The following is a 23,203-nucleotide window of genomic DNA, read 5'->3' on the forward strand; positions in this document are numbered from 1 at the left end:
ATTTGACATCACTAATGAGCCAGGGTTCACCTAGAGGGCAAACATTCATCTGTTGTCCCTGGTAACAGGTTAAAAATTAATTATGTATTATAATTATTATATAATTATATACACAACATATTAAATATGCACAAGACAGCACAGCACACATCCACTAATAATAATGTCACAGTATTATGCAGGGCATCCCCTCCTAAATACAATCCAACAAATCACTACAAAGTGATGAATTTAAGCATTATTATTTATTTTTTGTAGTAACTTTGTTATTACAAACTTTTTACTTTACCTGTAGAGTGAGAGGTGGAAGAGTTTGTGAAATAACCAGTGGCTTCAAAGCCTCCATCGCTGGCTGGTTGAACCACTTTTCCTTCTCCATACAAACAGCCTTGGAGAAGCAAAAGAGGAAATGATGCATGTCAAGAACAACTCAAAAAAGACAGGCAGTAAACGTCAAAATGATACGAGGCTGCTGGCGTTCAGTGGACGCTGTCAGTACCTTGCTGCTGTGAGAACACTTGCTGTTGGTGGCTGTAGTTTTTGTGGTAGCCCTGCAGTCGGACGTCTGTTCTGTCTGATGAGGAGCTCACTGGGCTGACGTCAGCGGACATGAACAACGATGTCGGTCTGGTCCTGTTAATACAATATCAGGTAGCTTAATTACTTTTCCTTATGCCAACACGAACATTTATGTGAGTAAAAAGTAACATGATATACAGTATACTATGATGATGAATGTTTAAACTTGATTAATTCACATTTTACTGTGAAGAGAGAGAGAAGAGTCTACCAAATTTGGGGGGAATATGCTTATTTGCTTGTTTTTCAGAAATTGAGATGATAGATTGATCCAACACTCATGTCTGGATACTAAATATGAAGCTACAGCCAGCAGCTGGACAAGTTCAAAAAACTGTACTTAAACTTGAAGATTTAAAAGTGGCTGTCTTCTTTTTCTTGGGTGGATGAAAGAAAATGAAAATATCTGGAGGAGCGATGAGGCCGACACAACACTGTTGCATTTTTATAACATCTTTGTTTTCGTTTTCTTCCAGTTGGCTTAAACTTCGCTCCTCCTGACCTGTTTAAGGTTTCTGTCACACAGAGACGTACATCAGTGCTTCTTAGGCTTCATCAGCTTCACCACAAGAATGTCTGAGCTCCACTGCTGAGCCAAGAACACTTACGGAAAAATGATGTTGGTGATCACATTATTAGTAATGTAGCAGCTGTGAGAGATCAAACAATTTCAAAACAAAATTTAAATAAAATGTAATGTTATCATCAGAACAGACTTTAACTCTAACTGTTTTCTCAGTCATCTTGCACCTTTTTGTCTTTTAAGGTAATTCTATAACCTTAGTTTTATTCATTTAAATTTAAATCATTAATTTTAGAAGTAAACACTATTCTTCACAGTTTGGGGTCAGTTTAAACTAAGCAACATCTTTTTCCAATCTGTCTACACTAAACTTAAACACAAATCTCACATTAAATCAAGTTTTTTTTATGCAGATAACCATCAGCTGGCAGTGCGGCGGCAGCTGTGTTATCAGGCACGATCATGTAAATACACAAACTCGTGCATAAACACTTCACTTTATATAGGGAAGCGTTTCCACCTGGGGGCGAGAAGGGGGGGGGGCTCTGTGCGGAGCTGTATCCATCGCGACACTGCAAGAATGTGCTGACTGAGCACAAACACTCTGACTCAACATGGAAACGAGTGAGTCAGTGAAGCCAAGTCGACAAGAAGAAAGAAAAGCAGCTGAATCTCTCTCCAAGGAGATATGCAGCTGAAAACCCCCAGTATGGTATTTGAAACCCCCCCCCCTCTCCCCCCCGCTTCAAAGAGCTCACTCTCAGCATTTCATGTGGGCTTGAGAACTCTCCTGGATGATGAACTGTAGCATATTGGTCCCCAGAGAGCCAAATGGCCTTGGTTTCTGCTGCAAGGATTTTAGTGGGCTTCATAAACAAGCCAGGCCTTATCAGAGATACTGATGGCTGCTGGCCCATGTGCCTTCTATATTCGCATTTGACCAGCTATAAAAAAAGGAAATGTTTGGAGATTTCTTTACATATATATCATTTATCATCCCCAGGTCTCTTTATTACCCATTTCCCATGTCAAATGCTATTAGATTTAATTTAACAGTCTCTGCTTTCAGCAGAGAAACACAATAAAAGCCAAAATTAATCAGAAGGACTTTTTGAAACCCAAACTGATATAACTTACAGATGGCTGTGGCTTCCCAAGGTAATAAAGACCAGGCTTTGTATAAGATTATGTAAACAAAGTGGGCTTTGATATAGTACGACTGTTGAAATGAATGTGCAGCTTTGCTGCGATGACTGTGAGCCACAAGAATTCAACACTTCTCTGGATTCCCCTCGGTGGCCCCAGAACCATCAGAGCTGACCTTATCTATAAACAACCACGTCTGTTCCACGGCTTACATTCTTGCGACGCTGCAACAACATAGCTGAGATGTCTGAGCCGTGCCATGCATAGACCTGCTGGGTTGATCTGTCGTTCTGTGGCTGGTGTGCCCAAACTTCTAAGATGCATGAGCTTAATAGAGAGCCCAAGCCTGAGGGAGCGGCTGTCAGCACAACCTCAGAAAACTGTTTCTCTGATCGTATTTTACCCGCTAAACCCCTTCATCGCTCACTTTTTTTTCTTTCTAACTAACTACAGCCAGCTGTTCTCCTTATATCTGGAATGAGAGGAATCCTGCTTGCAGAATTTAAGATCTTATGTTTATATGCACATTATACTGTATGCAACCCTGCCTTAATCCATGGCTGCTTTTTAATAGCAGCACACTTGGACTGGATCAGGGGAGGGGATGAGTAGGTTTACCAAAGGTGCCAGCTTGTGCACACAATCTGTTTTCAGTTTTGGCGGAAGAAAAGCTGCTGCAGTATTTCTGTGATATAGATTTACTGGATCACAGTGGATCATGTTGAATGTGTGTCATACAGATGGAGATTTAATGTGATCTAAGGCACTACCAATCCAGTACTTAAAGAAACTAGAGTACACTTATTGCATGTTAAAGATACGGTAAATACAAAAATGTGTGGACATGTCAAACATTTCAGTTAAAGGGGGTGATCCGATGTCACTCGGAGCTTCTGTAAAGTAAACTTCATTACCTCTCTTTCCTTCAAATTGTATAACAGCGTTTCTGTGTGAGAGCCATCCCGTTTAGTGTGCCTGTATCTGATGGACACGCCGCTCCAAAAAGCCAATCCAGCTCTTCATCCCCCCTCAACCGCAAAACACACAAACACTGCACATCACAAATACACGCTGATGGACAAGCCTTAATGCAGGCCTCAAGTATTAAATAATTAAAAGAAGTTGAAAAGGCTCAACTCAGCCAGAGTAAACACACGCCTGGCTATGAGGTCAGAGTTTGATGCCGGCTGCGCCGTGAAGCAAAGATCATTTACTTTCACGTGTTTAACGTCTCGCTAAGTCATTTGAGGGAAAAACAAGTGCTTGTCTGGTATTGGCTTTGGCAGGCCGTCGTGTACTGCGGGCACCAGTGGGATTCTATGACATCCTCAGTCTCTATAAAGAGACGTCAATGGACAGATTGTGCATAGCTTCATGGAAGCTCTGGCTGCACGGTTTGAGGTGATTGAGGCCAAGAGATGCTGCATCAAGGCAAACTACAGATTTATGTCCTGAAAACACACCCACACAGCCAAACTGTTACCTGAACCTCAAATTAAAGGACATTTGAATGACTAAAGCAAGTCTTTGTTTGGTGACCTTAAAGAACTTTAGTTTACCCCTAAACATCATCTCCTCAAGTCAAGAAATTCAGGTGAAATTTTTACTTTTAGAACAGTTGTTGTGTCAGGGCAAATTTTCACGAGTGTGTTTTTGGCTGGACCGGCCATGGGCCAGCCCTATAACCCCCAATGTCTGTCCGTCACTGACTGACTGAGTGATGAAGTTACACCATTGGTCGGACGGCAGAGTGTTGGAGTTTCCCCATTGGCTGTTGCTCTTTCAAAATGATTCGGTGCAAACAGTTTTCTATTACGTCATGAGGGAGTGTTTACAGTCATGTCCACACACAGCCTCTCAGTGGGACTAAAGTGCAGCCCCGAGCACAGCCCACCCTCTGTGAGACCCAGCATGAGCACAGCCCTGAAATAAGTTTTAAAAAAACACATTTACCAACTGAAATGTCTCACAAGGAGGCTCCGAAACTGAGAACATCAACTTGTGCAAGGTCCGTAAAGTTTCACATGTGCCAACTAGTGAACAGGGTGCTGTAGGACTGTTAATATGTCACTTGTTAATATTTTTTCAAGCAAGAAAGTTACCATTTAGATTCCCAATATGTGGTCAGTTTATCCAAATAACATCTTTTTGTGTAGTGTTACATGCGTCTTTCCAAATGAAGCACTTCCATGTTCATAGTAAATGAAATAACAGCAATATAACAACACAAAACACTCTGTATTGGGGTCATTTACTGCATTAAAACTGTTTTTGGGTTGTGGGTAAGTGAAATAATACATAAAACATAAAAAATGCCTAAATCAGGCAGTGGCAGAGTGGCCCATACCCACATCCCTGAAACAACTCCAGCAGTGTCTGGGCTTCACTAACCTTTACAGAAGGTTCATCAGAGACTAAAGCTGTGTGGCCGTGTCTCTTACCCAACTCACATCTTCAGCTACCCCCTATTCCTGGACCCCTGAGGCAGATGCTGCCCTAACCGAGCTAAAGAGACACTTTACATCAGCACATGTCCTCGTCCACCTAGACCCTTCACATCAGTTCATCATGGAGGGAGGTTGATGCTTCAAATACAGAGGTTGGAGCTGTTCTTTCCCAGCACTCAGAAACTCCAACCCTGTGCATTCTTCTCCCACCAATTGTCCCCCACTGAGCGGAACTATGATGTAGGAAACAGGGAACTCAATCAAGCTTGCTGTGGTAGAATGGAGACACTGGCTGGAGGGAGCTTAACACCCATTTATCATTTGGATGGATCACGAACCTGGCCTACATCCAGACCACGAAACAACTCAATTCCCATCAAGCCTGTTCTTCGGATGATTTAGTTTCACTCTCACTTGCCTACCCGTTTCCAGAAACATCAAGCTTGATGCCCTCTCCCAACAGTTTGTCCCTGACAACAATCCAGCCAAACCAGACACCATTCTTTCCTCCCTGTGCATGGTGGCCACAGTGACTTGGGAAATTGAATCCCTTGTCAAGGAAAACCAAAGAACTCAACTGGACCCACTTAAACATCCTGATAACTGTCTTTTTATGCCTGATTCTGTCTGCTCACAGGTCCTCCAATGGGTTCACACCTTCCGGTTCACCTGTCATCCTGGTATCAGTCGAACTTAGTCCCTTCTGAATAGGCATTTCCATGCCTTCATGCTCACTTGCACTGTGTGTGCTCACAGTAAGTCATCTCAACACCTATCCACTGGCCTACTCTGTCCCCTTCCAGTGCCAAGTCAGCCATGGAGCCACATTAGCCTTGCCATTTTAATCAGACTCCCACCATCTCAAGGTGACACCATCATACATACCATTGTAGACAGATTTTCAAAGGCTGTGCATTTTGTGCCCCTACTCAAACTCCCCACAGCCTCAGAAACCGCCGACCTCCTGGTCCACAACCTCATCTGACTCCATGGGATCCCAATTGACATTGTCTCTGGTCACAGCTTAGAACACCTTCTGGAGTAATCATCTTCCCTGGATTGAATACACTCACAATTTCATGTCCAGTGCTGCCACAGGTATGTCACCCTTTGAATGCTCTCTAGGTTATCATTCACCTCCGTTCCGTGCTCAGGAGGATGAAATCGCTATACCCTCGATCCAGGCCCATCTTCACTGTTGTTGCAAGGTGTGGAAGGATGCCTGCTCTGCTATTCTGAGCTCAATGCTGACTGTCACCGGACTCCAGCACCCAACTCCTACAACTACTACAAGTTTGGCTTTCCTCCAAAGATATCCTTTTAAACTGAATCCAGAAAACTAACACCCCAATACATTGTACCTTATGAGATATACTGGATCATCAATAACCTTCGTCGTTAAACTCAAGTTGCCTCCCACCTTCCATGTCTCCCAGTTGAAACCAGTCCATTGTGCCCTCCAGCCGTTCCAAATTATTGACGATCACCCAGCCTATACTGTCTGGGAGCTGTTGGACATACACCGCCTAGGCCGTGGGTACCAGTATCTGGTTAACTGAGAGGGATACAGCCCAGAGGAATGCAGCTGGATATCCGGTCAGCTCATCTTGGACCCCCTCCATCCGGGACTTCCATAGAGACCACCCTGACAAGCCTGGTTCCTCTGGAGGCTGCGCTGACAACACAGGTGCCAAGAACCTGCACATCATTTCTGTGAAAGGCATCAAGGGGTGTCTGAACAGTCTTCCTGCTGCAGGGGTAGGTTACCTGTAGTTAATGTGTTTCCTTGTGCTTCCAGGATCACTATCCTCCGGTCCCCCAGCCTGCCTGCCTGCATCGCCTACTTGCTTGCTAAACCCCCGAGCTTATCCTCAGGCAGTCACGCTCACTCCCTCGTCCACCTGTTCTGCTCAGCTCAGCTCTGCCATCCACCATCCAGCTCAGCTCAGCTCTGCCATCCACCATCACCTCTTTACCTTCTGCCTTGCTTGCCATCCTCATTCCCCTTTATTCCTGCAATAAACCCCTTTTTATATTACTTGATTCCATTGTCTGTGTCTGTGTTTGAGTCCACCTTTTCTGATCATAACAGTACGATTTGGCCAACAACATGAACCCAGCAGACATTCACCTGCTCAGCCTGCCATACACTTGGGAGGATTTTGGTGTATCGAGAGACGTTTTCCTAAATGAAGAGCCAGACTTTTTTAAGCTCCTCACTGCCATCTGGAAGTGGATTCCTGAGGTTTCCCAAGGAGTGGCTTTCTTCAGGTGGAAATTTCATGTTAACCCTGTTCCTGATCCTGTTCCTCCCAAGCCTTCCATGGACTGTGACACTCGTGCCTACGTGCTCACTTGCACTGTGTGCTTGCAGTAAGTCATCTCCTCAGCCATCCACCAATCTACTCCGTCCCCTTCCAGTGCCAAGTAGACCATGAAGCCACATTGCACACCCCCACACCCCCACAATCCCCACCCCCCTTTTCCAGGATTTTCAAACTCTGAACAACACAGAAATACATGAATAATAATAAAATGCATTTTTATTACAATATTACTTTACTAACATCCTTTCTAAAATTTTACAAAACAATTCTTAGCCCAAGGTTCACTTACTAGAAATTTTCCACAGAATTTACATCACGAAATGTGGCTAAGAGCTTTAAAAAAAGTTTTCCAGTAAGTGGACCCTTGTGCTAAGAATTTCTCTTCAAACTTCCATTTCCCATGTCAACAATGAAACTTCAAGCTCATCCTTTTATAGGTTTGAATTTGTGTTCTGTGAGAAAAACCCATCTTAACACCTCTGTCAAGACATAAAGCATATTTGAAAACAACTCATGGAAATACTGGACAATTTCACAAGAAACTATGTGCATTACATGTGAAGATTTTATGTCATTTATTTAACCACAAAAATGTCACTTTGGCCCTTATCAACTCTTTTTTATTAGATAGACTGCCTTTGTTGTTACTGTTGTGCCAATAAAATTTAGTTTACGGGCAAACCTTCAATGACCAATGATTTGAGGCCTTGCAGAAACTGCTGCCCTGGAGGCTTTCAGCTGTATCTTTTTAGTCTCACTTCTACTTTTATACCGCCCTAGACAAAATTTGTCTCAGTTTACAGTACACATAAGTTCTGTGGCCTCCAACTACCCAATCAGTGCAACCACAAAGCCATAACTCCATCTCTGGTGATAATGTCTCTGGTTTATTCAAGAATGCATAAGCTCACATCACTATCCCTGTTTCTGGGCATGTGCTTTCCAGACAAGACAGGCGAAGCAAAGCAACTGTGAAATATATAGAATCACATGGAAAGTTGTGAGTCCATAATTTTACATATTCAAGGTTGAAACACAATGTCAGGGTTTGACAAAACACTGGAAGGGACATAGAGCTGTTCAAAAATACTTTAAAGGGGACATATCATGCACATTTCCCAGTCTATTTTTAATCTGGGGCTCTACTGGAATAGCTCTGCATGATTTACAGTTTAAAAAACTCCTTATTTATCTTGCATGGACCTTTTACACATCCTCTCAGTTCAGCCTCTGTCTGAAACAGGCCGTTTTAGCTCCTTTCTCTTTAAGGCGCCCCATCCAATGAGCCCACTCTGTTCTGATTGGTTAGCTTTCTGAAGCTGCCCCTTGGCAGACATCTGTTGGCTGCAGAGGCTATGTCAACAAACCATGAAACAAACTATTGTAGTAGAATTTCACAACTTTTTCTTGTTTGTTTACTGTCAACTTCTCAAATACATCTGTACACGTTCAAGCCAAAATCCGATCCAAAAGATGAGAGAGGACAACGCAAACAACACATGGAAACCAGCAACAACAAGCAAGGCTACGGAACAGACAGCCGTTTATGGGTATGCGTGATGAGCCACCGTCAGGTCATCGGCAAGGTAGAAAAAACTGTCACCAACAAAGCGTTTAGCTCAGGTTGAAGCCCTGACTTTTGACTTGCAGGGAGCATTTCTACATGTGTTCACCTTAAGTTTTGAAACTTTGACTATGTTTAACATACTGTAGACATCTGACCTCATAACAGCATAAAATGAATGAATACAATCAAGGCATACAAGAAAAGATTTGGTAGAACACCCCAAAAATGCCCCAAGAGATGTGAAGTTACTGATTTCACATGCAGAGGAGCAGAAAACTGTGGTCAGTTTTCACTATTTTTATCTTTAGTAAAAATAGCTCTGAATGAAAACTGCCAAATGCAAATGAAATCCCATTCAGCTCCTTTGTATTGGGTTGGCAGTAGAAGACCCAGCAACAGATAACTCAAAACGTTGCCAGACACCGCCAGGGGTAAATGGGGAAAATGTTATTTTAAAAAAATTGGATAAACTGACCCCTTAAGTTTGCCTCTGGGTACATCATTTAGTATAATTAAAATACTCTGTGTTCCAAGAAATAAAAGCAATTTACGTCTAGTATGAAAGTTATTTTTTGACATTTCAATGGCTGTATCTTATGTATCTTATGATTAGAGGACAATTTAATGGTGATTTTGCTCCAAAAAGCTGCATTGCAAAACCCTGGGACAGAAATGCTAGATGGGGAAAACACCCCAAAAAAGCCTCTCTCTCTTATAACCACAGTTAAGCTGCCCTTGACCAAGGCAAGCAAGACACTGAATGTCTAATAGATAAAAACTGCAGCTGTTGTGGTCAGTTTCAAGGAGTAAATGTGTGTAACTGCAGAGTCTTACTAAAGAAGTTTTCAGACACTTTTATCTGTGTAAATTTGAGTGAAAAAATAAATGGCTTTTCAGACAAGAAACATCGACCTGGCACTCACTCTTCTCTCATGCTCCCTGGGCTTGTTAATGAAGATGGGCTGTTGGCGTTTAAGTTTCCCTCGAGGCCTTGATACCTGGAGCAGGTGTCTGATGATGGAGGCAGAAACTCCGAACTCCCCCTGTTATGGACGGTGCTGCTGTTTGAGTACACACCTGAAAGAGACACACAATATATCAAATGATTACTCTACTGTGTTTTGAGTATCCACCAACACCTCTAGGTTTGACAAATAGCGCTGAAAAATTTGTTACTGGTTCCTTTGTGGAGCTTTGGTTACAATAGTAACCGATTTACAATAGTTAATGGATTCCTACAGTGCTCCAGTTTCAGAAAAAAGTATGATGAATGTCCATAGAAACATTTGAAACTGCTACTGCAGCATAATCCACTTCTTCACTGTCTGTCTTTATGATCAGTTTGCTCCAAACACTCATGTTTTCATCAAATTACACAGCTTCAGTTTTTTGCAAACATGGTTAGCTGTCTATGTTTGTCGTCTTCAACCAACATAAGTAGGGCAACCTAATTATTATATATATTACCAATTTACCTGTCAATATTTTGAGTAACTAATTGATCATTCCTCTATGAAATGGCAGAAATAGTGAAAACTGACCTCTTTGAATTGCTTGTATTGTCTGACCAACAGTCCAAAACCTTCAGAAAACAGCAAATCCTCAAATCTGATCCAGAACCAGTCAAACGTTTATCAATTTTTATAAATAACCATTTATCATTAATTATTGCAATGTGTCAATTAATTTTCAGTTGATCAACCAATTGATTAACCAACTAATTGTTTAAGTACTACGGCAAACATAAATGTGTTTCAACAAAGCTAATGGCTAACCGGCTAACTGCCCTAGCAAGAAGCTATATTCAATATAAATGTATTTCAGCACATTTTGGCAAAATTTGAGCACACAACTTCACAAAGGAGGATTACATAAAGCTGCTGGGGTGGCTTGAAAGGTTTCTATGGACATTTTGTTCATTTATTTCACTGTGAAACTGGGTCGATGCTGAAAGCGATTGTAGCAGTTAGAATCCAAGCAAACTGCAGCTGCTGTTCTCTGCAAAAGAGCAAACTATTAACTTTTCAGAGCTACTTTCAAGCCAACAGGAGGTGAGTGTTTGATGGTGAAAACAGTTTTTTGGTGGTGTATTCATTAAAAGCTGTAACACATATACTGTACATGCATGCCATCAGGAGGGCTTTCAACACTTGGCTTTGACTTTAAGGGCAGCTGATGATGATAGCATATGTCACCATATATTCAGCATATATAAAGAACTGTACATAGACAAATCATAAAGTAGGTTTCAGGCTATAACATTTGCCCATTTCTGATAAGGAGAAAGTCCTCTTGGGACATTTTCAAAATTAAACACTGACATGCTTGTTTCACCCTGAATAAACATAGCTTGTAGTGTGCCGTTTGAGGCTTTTCCCTCAAAGTCTTCGGGGTAAAACTGCAAGTAGTCTGAAGTAATAGACATGGACAGCTCTCCTGGACACTCTCTCCTCTCTTTTGCCAACTGAGCCTCAGTGTACCTGACAGTTTCTTGATCCTGGTTCAGCCATTGAAAGGGAAAGAAAAAGAGCTTGGCTGGAAAACCGGTTTGGAGAAGCTGAAGGACGGGCGGGGAGAGGGCCAACTTGCCCGCAGTCAGTGCCCGGTAATTGGACAAGGTAAACACTAGTGTGATGAGTTATCATCGAAGGAATGGGAAAGGAGGGAGAGGAAAATGAGCAAATGAGGCCATGGGAGAAAATGAAAGAGACAGCTTAACAGCCCAGGTGTTTGGGCAATTACCCTTTTCTTTGTTTTTACTCATATCCAGGAGGCTTAACACAGATTTCCACTGCTTTTGCTACCGTTTCATCTGTGCATACCTGTGAAGTCATCTATGCTTGGTAAAGGTGAGCTGTTTCCTTGGTGGGAGGCGGCAGAGCTGTGAAGATGCTGCCTCGCCAGGCAATCACTTAAAATGTCCGATTCCAGCATGGAGTGTACTTGAACCTGTCAAAAAGGAAAAATACTGATGTTCATGTCAATGAAGAAAGTGTCATATGGTACAGTCTGTATTATGTTTTCACGTTGGCGAGCATGTGCAGATGCCTGTCTGCGTGTAGGGATGAGAGTAATTAAGTTAAAGCTGCAGCTTAGTTGTCTTCCAATTGTTTTTTTGCTGTTGGGCAATGCAACTCCCGTGGAGCTAAATTTTAAATAGATTTACTTCTCTTTTGATTATATACAGTAGATCAATTGAAAACACAGTGAGTTTTCCGCAGGCGGTTTTCTACTGTTCATTTTTCAAAGAAATGATGCTTGCACCAGATGCCTGGTTCTTGTTTCGTCTCGCGATCCAGCTTCTTGAGGTACAAAATCCAGAAATCTTGTTAGGCAATATTATTCCAAAATGGTCTAACAAAGTTAAGGCAAGACAATTTACTTTATTATCCAGCGTTAACAGAGTATCCCTTAGGACTTTCCAAAACAATTTATCGACAGCTCCAGGACTCAGAAGAAACTTGCGAAGGACACCCAGGAACCACAAAAGTGGTATGAATAATCAGCGAAAAATGTTCGCCCAAACCGGTGTTTATGAAGATTCATACTTAGCTGTGACACACCAGCTCAAAGAAATATATGGCCATAAGGAGTTTATGAAGTGCATGTTTAATATTTAATATTTCAAAGTCCTTATTTAGCCTCACAGGGTTTACTGCAGCGCACGGCGTGTTAGCCGTGTCACAATTTAAGAGCACACGTGGTTCTGTTTAAACCAAACAAGGCATGGGAATACACACAAAGCCCCAGTGTCACTCATGGTCCATAGAAAACAAACAAGGCCCAGATAAAACTGAACAATAGGTTCCCTATTCTGACTTCCAGGGAGTGTGTGTAATACTTTGTTTAGTTGTATTTCATCCTACTGAATCATAAACTTACTCTTTCTCCTTCCTGCTGCTCCTGCTCTGCTTTTTCTCCGAAACACGGGTTCATCATGCAAAGACTGAGTGATACCAACAACCACTGACCTCTGAGAAACCCCCTGTTGAAAAAATTCTACGAAACTCAAAAACTATTTCATTCTGCGGAAACAGTTTTGGGGGGTAAAAGTCATTTTATGTAACTTAAGACTTAATATGATTTTTAATATAATTTTACTGCTGCTATGGAAGAATCTGTCATTTCCCCTTCATTCTCGCTCCCTCTCTTGATTAGTCCTGACTCATTCTCAACACAGCCGGGATCACGTTCCTTTTTCATCTAGCTCTCACAAACTACTGTGTTTTGTTTTCTCCCAGAAAACCTCAAACTAAACCAGCAATACCAAATACACTTCTACCCTTCCATCTGTCAGTAAGTCTTGCTGCTGCTTCTGCTATATTCTTCCAATGTGTTATTCATACATTTGCATTTAATATAACAGACTTTGGGGAGTGTCACTCTGATTTAATTCAGATAAAGATATTTTTTGAAAGCTGACATCAAATGTTTGACACTGAAGTTGAGGATAATTATCACTGAATCTGACTTAAATTACAAACACACCAGCTCTGTGTTTTATGTTGCATGTTATTCTTGTGAGGGCAGCAAAGTCAAGTTGCACCATCCTGTGACACTAAAACTCTGCAATAAAACCAAGACCAGTATCAAAACAAACAACTGCTGTCAAATTTAGTGTGAACCAGTAATTAAATTTATTAATTAAATAATTTACAAAACTAAATTGATGAATTAAGTGGATCTTATAACCTTACAAAAACAAATGACAGTGCAGATTTTACACAAAATGTTCTGCACCAGAGTTCAAGAGTTCAAAATCACAAGAATATCCAAAATTAAAGAAATTTACAAATACTATATATTAAAATATAATTTATGGGGCGGAGGGATTAAAGGCATTGTAATAGCATGTAGTCTGGCTGGATACCTTTGTTATGTGCCATTCTCCACTGTCTCCTGTCTAATAAATGCAAAAAAAAAGCCCAAAAATAAATGTAATCATAATTACTTTTTTAAAAAAGGAAATAACATTTGCTACTTTTGCTATATTTTTATTTGTACCCTGATTTTCTAAACCCCACTACTACATGTTGCTTTTCCACCACATCTAATCTAATTTAATCTAATCTAATCTAATTATAGAGACACACAGGAAGGTTTTATTAAAGATGTTTGTTTCTAAGGTTTGTGATCAGAAAAGGAGTCATATTCTGCTCTCAGATAAATGTCCACAATACAGAAATATAATTGCTGCTGGTACCTTGACCTCCCTCTCCTGAAGGCCTTTGGCTGAATGAGCTTTGACGTGCTTTCGTAACGAGCTGGGGTCCGTGTAGCGCTTGGTGCATCCTGGGATCTGACAGGCGTACGGCTTCTGTGAATGAACCACAACAAGAGAGGAAAGAATAAATTGTGGTTCTGTATGAAGGGTCACTTGTTGTACACTGCTGTATCTGAGAGGCCAAAAACCAGATGTTTACCGTAAGATTGCTGAAATGTTTTCTGATATCAAGCCTTATTTTAGCTGCTACAAAACAAGCTTGACAAGGAAAGGAAAACATGCCACTGAAACACAAAATAGGCCCAGAAATACACAACATATTAACATTTGTTTAAGAGTGTTTTAGTTATTTTTAGCATGATGGCTCAAAAAAATACAGACTGAACCCTCTATTGTATACAAATAATAAAAGATACACTTCAGATAATCATCCTCATTTCGCACAACTTCAGTTCTCTGTAAATCAGGCCTCAATATAATTGTGTTTACAAAAGGTAGTTCAAGTTCAGGTGAGTCACATCCAGCTGGTTTACAGGTGTAAAACTGTGTACAGTAGTCTTGTGTATTATAGACCCAAACATTTAGGGTACATGTTGTAAATGTGGTTATTTAGCGTGACAACTGCACTAACAGTGTAAGGAAGGACGCGAAGATCATGTCAACATTTTACATAATGTGCTCCTCAGCTGTGAATGGAGTATATTTACCTTTCATCTGCAGGATTAAAGAGAGGAGGAGAGAGAAGAGGAACAGCTCACCTGTTCAGCCATAAATCACTGTATTTATAAGGTAAACTGTGAATCAGTTATATGCAGTCTGTATAAATTAAAGAATACCTGTTTCAGAATAAATAAACTTTCATGGCAAATTATTATTCTGCATAGATTAAAGCAAAAGGTAAACATTGTTCTTCACCAGGTAAATAAGGCTGCAGTCGAATAGATTCAGTCCAAAATGATACATTTAGGCATTTTTTTCACAATTTTACTCAAACGTAAATTTCTATTCTTGAATATGATGAGGTGATATCGCCTGTATTTCACAAAATTGTAAGTTTAGGTGAGTAAATCTATTCATTTCCATGAATCTAATTCCTTATGGGTGTTTTTCCTTTTCAGTTACTCAGTGTTTAACCACATGGAGCGAATTAAGTTTTCATGAAAACCTCACATATACAGTCTTTATTTAAATCTTGTAGGTTTTGGGACAACTCAAAATAATGGACTGCATAAATGTAACATTAATGAAGCAGATTTAAAGATAATATTTAGCCGAATATTTTAGGACATGTAATTACTCTAAAGTAGATCTTGCATCAGACAAGTGATTCTCTACGGTGCTTACATGCTGGCAAATATTGGGCAATATCTTTCTCTTACGAAACTGTTTCTGAACAATATTCCCTTCGAGGCGAATACATTATGTCTAAACTCCACTGTCTGAATCATACCCGAATTTTGGAGTAACCGCATGTTGTTAAGCCAATTCCTAAAGTCGGGCACGCTACATTAATAGTATAAACACGTCAAACACGCAATTAATGTGTATCAAAATCATGACAATATTAAATATATATATAAAGCCTCAGGGCTAAACAAAGCTTTTTCTGTGTGATGTTGCAATTCAAGATGTTTTTTTTTTTGTGCATACACTTCTCTTACAAATGTTGTTATTAAGTGCCCCGTAGGTTTATTTTGCAATCGTGAATAATGGATAAAACTCCATCAATTGCCCAACGGCCTCAAAATACGTAATATGTTTGATCCCTAATGAAGTTTTCTCTACAGCATTGAGAAACAAACCTTTTAAATTTGATCAAATATGGGATCCTTAGAGAGCCAAGAATGACAGACTATATAAACATGAGTTTGTCATTGTGAACATAATATTAATAGGTGAAATGTATTATTTATTGAATTTTATGTAGCTGGCTGCTGATTATTTCAAATTGATTATATTATGTGACTGTGTTCAACTTTAGTTTTTTCTATAAATATATTGATTTTATGTATTTTTTCTTTACTCAGATTTCTCAATTTGTTAGTTTTGTCTTTGTTATTATTATCATTTTATCACTGTAATTTAATTTATTTATTGAGTCACTGATGTCTTCTTCTGATGTTTTCTTTTTGGAACATGTTGCTTCTCGTTTAAATGTTTTATGTTAATTCTCTTTGCCTTCCAAGGAAGGTATCAATATATTGTCATAAACCTGATGTAAACGCAATAATGAAATGACTAAATAATAAACTTTTTTTTAAAAAAGTGTCAAACAGCCACAGTTCTGAACAAAAAAACAACAAAAGTCAGTGTTTCATTTGCTGTTTTTGTGTGTAAATTATTACAATTTTGTGTAAATTATTGTCTTTTTGTACACACATCTAGGTAAAGTGAACACCAGGTAACAAATCTAATAGAAACTGGCATAAAGTAGCTGTTAGTACTTGTTCAAAAACCCTAAAACAAGCTACTTTTTTCGGGTCATGTGAGCTGGAAATTTTAGATATTTCAGTGTGTCCTCATTTTGTAAACAAATCTCCCTTTACACACTATGACTTATGACATTAGTAAGACAATACGAGATATTTGGTAAATCTTTAAATACTTGTACTGACACCAGCCCTTTCTTGGATGGTTGCAATGTTATATTCAGCAATTATTTACATTCAGACAATCCTCTGCTGGGCCTCCGTGATGGCGCCAGATGTGTCTGATTCTTGATTTGTGACGCAACACGCGAAGCCGCCATTAGGCAGCGTGAAACCACAAAAAGGAGAAAATAACCTTCTTCTCTTGTTGTAATAACACTGCAGTGCAACGTACAGCTCCATCTCATCCATGTAATAAGAGATCTGATTTGCTGGATTACCGCTAAATCCTCATTGCTTTTCAGCAGGAGTAAAAATAACTGTGGTTTACAGAATAAATCCACAGCAGGTATGCAGTTTCACAATCCTAAAGAATGTTCAATCTGTATATGAGGAAACTATGTGGAGAGAGGAGGAACGAGGGGAGCAGTGGCACTTTGTTTTATGTGTGTTAAGTGCACAGAACATTCCCTTTATTACTGAACAAATATTATATATCATAAAGAAGTCCTATAGGCGAGGTTTCATACTCTGCAACCCTTTTCAGATGTCGAATACGTAACATTGCTGGCTTCGTGTGTGTCTTTTACATTACGTAACATCGCTGGCTTCATGTGTGTCTTTAACATTACGTAACATTGCTGGCTTCATGTGTGCCTTTTACATTAACGTTCCTTACAGCTTTATTCAAACATGACAGGACCTCTACGGAGAGCTCCACAATGCTGGTGCAATATTTGGCAACTGCTGCCCGAGAGAAAAGAGAGACACAGAGAGAGAGAGAGAGAGAGTGAGAGAGAGAGAGAGAGAGAAAGTGGCCGCAAATTAAAAAGTTTGTATTTCAAGGGAGAAAACTGTTTTCTGTTCTCTCACAGGCTGCATCAGCGCAGGATTTCATAACTTATTTTACTGCGGAAGCCTTAATTTATGACCATTAAGAGCACGAGGGATGCTCGCCTCCGGCCTCTCTGAATCCTCTGATAAATATTCCATCAGTTTCATCATGTAGTGTTATTAGAGAGTAAATTCAGCTGCCTGTTTTATTATCTCCAGCAGCACAAAAGTGTTGTATAAAAAGATGTTACTGTTTTGGGACTCATTTCTTTCCTATTCTCTCACATGATGTATGTAAAGCACTTGGATCATGATATTCATTCATTCACGTGATTGGGATGAACAAAATTTTTATGGACTTTTTTCTCCAAACTACTTTTTTTTTGATGACCCTACACTTAAAATTGGCTTTCTTGTGCACAGGATATATCAACCAAGTGATATATTTATTACAGTTGGACAATATGTGTATTTAATCTCTCTGTGTGCATGTTTTACTGTGTGCTGCTGTCAATTTTGCCTAAATCTGACAGTTTAAGAAATTTACTGGGTTCAGTCTTCGACATAAAATGCCATTGTGACTGCTACATAAAAACTGGGGGTTTATTCAGACATGCATGTAAAAACTGACATGTAAAATTGCCATGATGTTTACATAACAAGGTTCATGTCTGAAAGGGGCTTAACGGTAGCTTCTGTTTCATTTCTTTTCACTCTGACTAATAATAATATAACTGATAGAAAACGCTGTGTCACTGGTTCCTCTAAATACATACAGTATATGAATTTGTGCTTGAATAAGGTGCTTTTTAAATGTAAAGTGCAGCCTTTCAGACACTGACCGTGTCCAGGTGCGTGCGCTGGTGTTTGGCTCGGTCGCTGGAGTTGCTGAAGGCCTTGAGGCAGCCGGGATGCTGGCAGATGTACGGTTTCTCTCCTGTGTGGCTCCTCAAGTGGATCTTCAGGTTCTCCAGACGTGAGAACGCCTTGGAGCAGCCCTCAAACTGTCAAGGAAAATATAAACAGTTTCACTACAACATGACATGTACATCATTCGAGAAAAATATTTTCCTCAATAAAAGTGACGTTTTAAGTTTATGTTGTCATTTGAAATATTTCCATGTGAATCAAGATGTTGGTTCCTGACTTAAGGCTGCTGTAATCAATATTTTTAGACTGACAACAAATCAAATGAGTGTGTGTAATGTGAGAGTGATGAACGTACGATGAATGTAGTAAATTATCATCTGACTCTGCAGTTTCCTTCAGCTGTATGGAGCGTTTTAGTGTCTTTCAGCTCATTGTTTTGGTTTTATGGCCCATATTTAGCAGCTAAAGAGGCAGATATTTCCCTTGGGAGTAAGTATAAACCTAACCAGAGCTAAAAGGAGTACTCCTAATACATGCTAATGTTGCTCCATACCCACTGGATGTGTAAATAGCCAACTGTTTGCTAACAGCGTCGTCATATCAACTTTAAAAGGTTACAGCTTCTTTCAGCTGCCCCCAAGTTCAGGCCTGTTTAAGCAATCCTGACTTAACGCGTTGTTTCACACACACTTTTGTCCACAGCAGCTTGTATTGTACATGTACACACAACGAGAGCAGTTTGGGATTCAGTGTCTTACTCAACGAAATTTTGAGGGGAGAATTATGTTCATTATTATGACATGATGAAGAGCAGCTGGGAGAAAGCTGCCGTAGCTTAGAGGTCGAGATGCCGACAATGAACCACAACATCCCTGATTCAAAGCCAGACTGGAGATCTTTGTTGCACCTCTCTCTCCTTCGTTTCATCTCTCCGTCTAATAAAGGCATGAAATGCTCCCTAGATGTCGGAAGAGAGGCTGGCTGGTTTTGCTGTGATATCTTCAGTCACGTTTTTCAAATAAAACTTTTAGATACTACACCCATGAGTACATGATGCATTAGTGAAAACGTCTTGAAAAAGGATTCTGACACGAACATGTCAACAAGCACTAACAAGCAGTAAATCTTTGATGCACATTTTGTATAAAACGATGACAGTGCAATTAGTGTGTGTGTTTTTATTTATGCTTTAACTTATTTTCTACTGTTCACACTCTGTAAAACACTTTTTTTTAAACTTTTGTATGATACTGCGCTATACAAATGAACTCAAATAACTGAACCAGGCATTTTGAATTTCATTGGATTTTTAAACAATTCTATCAAATAAATATGTTTATAGAGTATAGTAATTAACTGTGGATATACCGTACATCCCAGTTTTATCTCACCTCTGTTGGTCAGAGGGAATTAAAATATCAGAACTTTTATCCTAGAATACAAATCTTTAGGGAAAAAAAACCCAAAACGATTCCATCTGAACATTTACAGGGTTGAGCTGCAACTAACATATAATAAAATCATTTTCACATTAGAGATGAGTGATGTTGAAGACTGATCCAACAGAAATATATCGTGAGGAGGTAATATATCACAATTTGAATTCAGACATTTTAGGTTATTGAATCATAAACATCAGGTAATGGCCTTTTCCCAAATAGCAAATTGGGACAAAACCACACACACACACAAAACCACACACATACACACACACACACACACACTCGGCTGTGGTAGGTTCTGGTAAAAGCGTTTCTGTTGGACCGCAGCCAGACAAGAAGCAAACATCAGAGTCAGCAGCTACGCTACACACTGCAGGCCGTAAACTAAACCTTTTATAACCTTACAGAAACTGTGTCACATTCAATCTCAAATATCACATATATAAAATTAGCAATGTTGTCCTTTCTGACCTTAAAGTCACAGTTTAAATGAAAATATTTCTCATGTTCTCATGTTTGTTTTAAACCTCCTGCAGCCCTGACAGGGAGACAGAGAACGTTTAGATAATCATCAGGAGAGATTTTTGAACATTTTGCCATAATCAAAACTATCTGGGCTCACTTTATGTGCTGGTGACTTCAAAACGTTTAGATTTGGAAAACAAAGTCTTAAAATTTGTTTTCATTCATAGATCTATTGTCTAAAAACCAGTGTCTTCTATTCACAAAGTGAATAATAAAGACATAAAAATGCAGGCAGAGTCTTTGTGTTTTTTTAAGGATAACATGACATGAAAAGAAGTTTATTTCCTTATATATTTTAGAGATATGAAAAGAAAATTTTTAATGTTTTTTAAAAGGATTACAGCTGTCTTTGGATCAGAGTCTTCTAATGTGATTCTGGTCTGATTCTTATCCTCAAAACTAAAGTGTGTTTGATCCTTTCTAAACGAATCCAGACATAAATATGGAAACAGTTTGTCTACCTAACATTCATTCCAGCGTTTTTATTAGGTCTCGCTAATGAGTCAGTAAATTTCAGTCACCTCATTTAGTTTAATAAGCCTGTACATAAAAAAACACTACATCATGGAGATTAATTAATCCAAGGCTTGAAATCACTGCGACACAAAATCAAGGAGTTAAAAGCAACTCTTAAAAATACAGACTGAGACGCTTAATCGCATAAAAATACACATCTACAAGTCAGCAGGAAGTCAGCTGAGGGAATAAAACACTGAATATCAGATTTAACTCAATCACTTTGCAGGTTAACTTCGACTGAGCTGTGAGGAAATACATCAGTTTGTTTGAAAAGAAGAAACACATCATACACATTCGGGGTTGTCCACTATAATTCACCCTGGGGCTACTGTAGTTAAAAAGCTATTTTAAAGAAAAAAAAAAAAAAACAATCAAACAAATGAAGCCATGTCTCTGCACATACTCTGTATATATGGCTCCTAACTAGAAACATATTTCAAAAATCTTTGACAGAGTAGAAATTTGAGCACAGCCCTATTTAAGCTCTCAGTTATTATGGTTTGTGTAGTTGATTTCCTCAACATGACAGCATGTACAGCGTCTCTTTTTAAAGCCTCTGCTACTGGAAGAATAATGTTTCCTTTATTTCTTACATGTGATGGGGAAATTCGGATGAACTCAAGGAAACTGTACATTATCTTCACCCTGTCTGACGTTTAAAGATTAGATACGCGGTTTTTACTGCGATTCTAAAATTTATTTCGTTAATCCTTAAAATGCGTACTATCATTTGTCATGTTTGTAATGTTGATAATCATATTTTTAAAATGTTTTTCCTCATATTATGCTACATACTTGAAGGATTAGTCTGTCGATACTCCCATATTTTCTTTGTTTTTGTCCGTCTCGTCATACTTTCCGACTTCCTGTCTGTGCCTCTCAGCACCGAGCCCACTCATTCCTACTGAAGATATAAATCTGTACAAATGAGTCACAAAGATATTGTTTTCTTCATTTTTTTTAAATACTTAGTAATTTCCTAAAACAGCTGGGAACTGTAGTTTTTAGCAAATGTTACACAAGAATAAATTGCGCATTTTTTAGGGACTATTTTCAGCTGCGGAACAATACACATTTAGTGTTCTAGTGATATTTACAGTCGCAGGACGGTGTACATATGATTACATTCATCATAATGAAGAAACATGTCACCAGAGCCAGTGTGGCTCATTGATGTGTTTTTAATATATTTTTTTTGGAAAATAATAGCACTTTAATGCACAAACACAACACTTATTAGTAGGATCATTAATTGTTGGTTTTGGTCTTTTCATGAGAACTGCTGACAGAAAGAAAAATACAGACTTTTCCTTTAAATCAATACACATATGAATGTCAGTCCAGCAGAGTCATAGTGTAAATTATACACTATGACTCCACCACGCTGGATTTAAAAACACTGTGGGAACTCGTGTGTTTACAGCCTGAATAACACCTGTCTGATCTGAAGCTTGACATTACGAGCTGGTAAATAAGGTTGAATTCATTTACAAACACTGACTACATTCATGTGAGATATTCTTTTTCCATTGCTGCACCAGGAATGACTTAATTTACATGTTTTGGCTTAACTGCTTCATGAAAATGATGTTATTCAACTAGTCCAAGTGTGACTAATGACATACTTTTTTGTGTGTTGATGTTGGTTTAATTTTATTAATCAGTTTGCAGGCGACTCTCCATAGTAATGTATTTACAAGCTCGCAACAGTTTAGGTCATTTTAATGAACTAATTCACTTAAGTAGGAAGCGTGTCCCTGAGTGAAAATATCAGAATGAATTATTAATCAGGCTGATGACAGCAGTGTTACAGAGCATTACTCACTCTCAGGGACGGGGATTTGGCACCAAACGTAAGGTCATCATGGGGAAGACGTGTTCAAGCTGCAATAGTTGTGTTTCAGAAAATGACTCATGACAAGAAGTGATGGAGGGTGACAGTATTTTGGGGTTCAACGGCCACTGTTGTGATGGTTAATGCAGAAACTTCGCAGTCTCTCCTCGGACCTGATGTGGTCTGGTTTTGTCTTTAGCTTGGATGAAAGTCTTGAGTTTTTCAAAATGCACGTGCTTCTTTTGTTGTAATCTGTCATTTTGTATTTTACAGTAATATAATCTATCATCCTTTAAAGGCAGACTACATATTTCAAGAGACAAGTTGTTCAGAAAAGGCAAAGAGTTTCCTCAGTAGGGAACACATTTTCTACAAGAATGATTGACTTGTTTGCTTGTAGCGTTGCTGAAGATAAAGTCTTATGTGACTTAGTAAGTATGAATTAATAGCATTTGTCAGAATAACCACAGGGTGATTAGCAGGTCCTTGAATGCGGCAGAGGTACAGACACATCCTCCATTCATTCAGCACAGCCACGTTTCCTTCTCTGGCATGCATGAGTAAGGGAAACCTGTCGTGAGGAGAGGAAACCGTTTGATCATCTCTGTGTCTTACAGACTCTTGATCATCGGCTGCACAGTCTGAAAGAAGTCGAGACGTACTGTAAGCATGTTAATGTCTTTCAAACTCAGTTAAACCTCTAAATGGCCCATTCGAAGGAAACATAACGTTGGAAGGGATGAGATATGTTTTGATTGACTGAAAGTGGTTGCAAGTG

General features: G+C 39.3%; 1 protein-coding gene across 5 annotated transcripts in view; it reads right to left on the reverse strand.

Moving 5' to 3' along the window:
- LOC137194524 (zinc finger protein GLIS1) overlaps nucleotides 1-23,203 on the reverse strand; it is a 62,211-nt gene that overhangs the window by 2,567 nt on the left and 36,441 nt on the right. For all 5 annotated transcript variants that reach the window (XM_067606492.1, XM_067606490.1, XM_067606489.1 and 2 more), the window contains 6 exons: nucleotides 18,078-18,239; nucleotides 13,793-13,906; nucleotides 11,412-11,538; nucleotides 9,513-9,666; nucleotides 500-633; nucleotides 290-388 (listed from right to left, as the gene is read on the reverse strand). In XM_067606492.1, the coding sequence (XP_067462593.1) occupies nucleotides 290-388; nucleotides 500-633; nucleotides 9,513-9,666; nucleotides 11,412-11,538; nucleotides 13,793-13,906; nucleotides 18,078-18,239 (790 nt within the window). The remainder of the gene's footprint in view (nucleotides 1-289; nucleotides 389-499; nucleotides 634-9,512; nucleotides 9,667-11,411; nucleotides 11,539-13,792; nucleotides 13,907-18,077; nucleotides 18,240-23,203) is intronic.

The sequence above is a fragment of the Thunnus thynnus genome, chromosome 12 (assembly GCF_963924715.1).
Source record: "Thunnus thynnus chromosome 12, fThuThy2.1, whole genome shotgun sequence".
Lineage (NCBI taxonomy): Eukaryota > Metazoa > Chordata > Actinopteri > Scombriformes > Scombridae > Thunnus > Thunnus thynnus.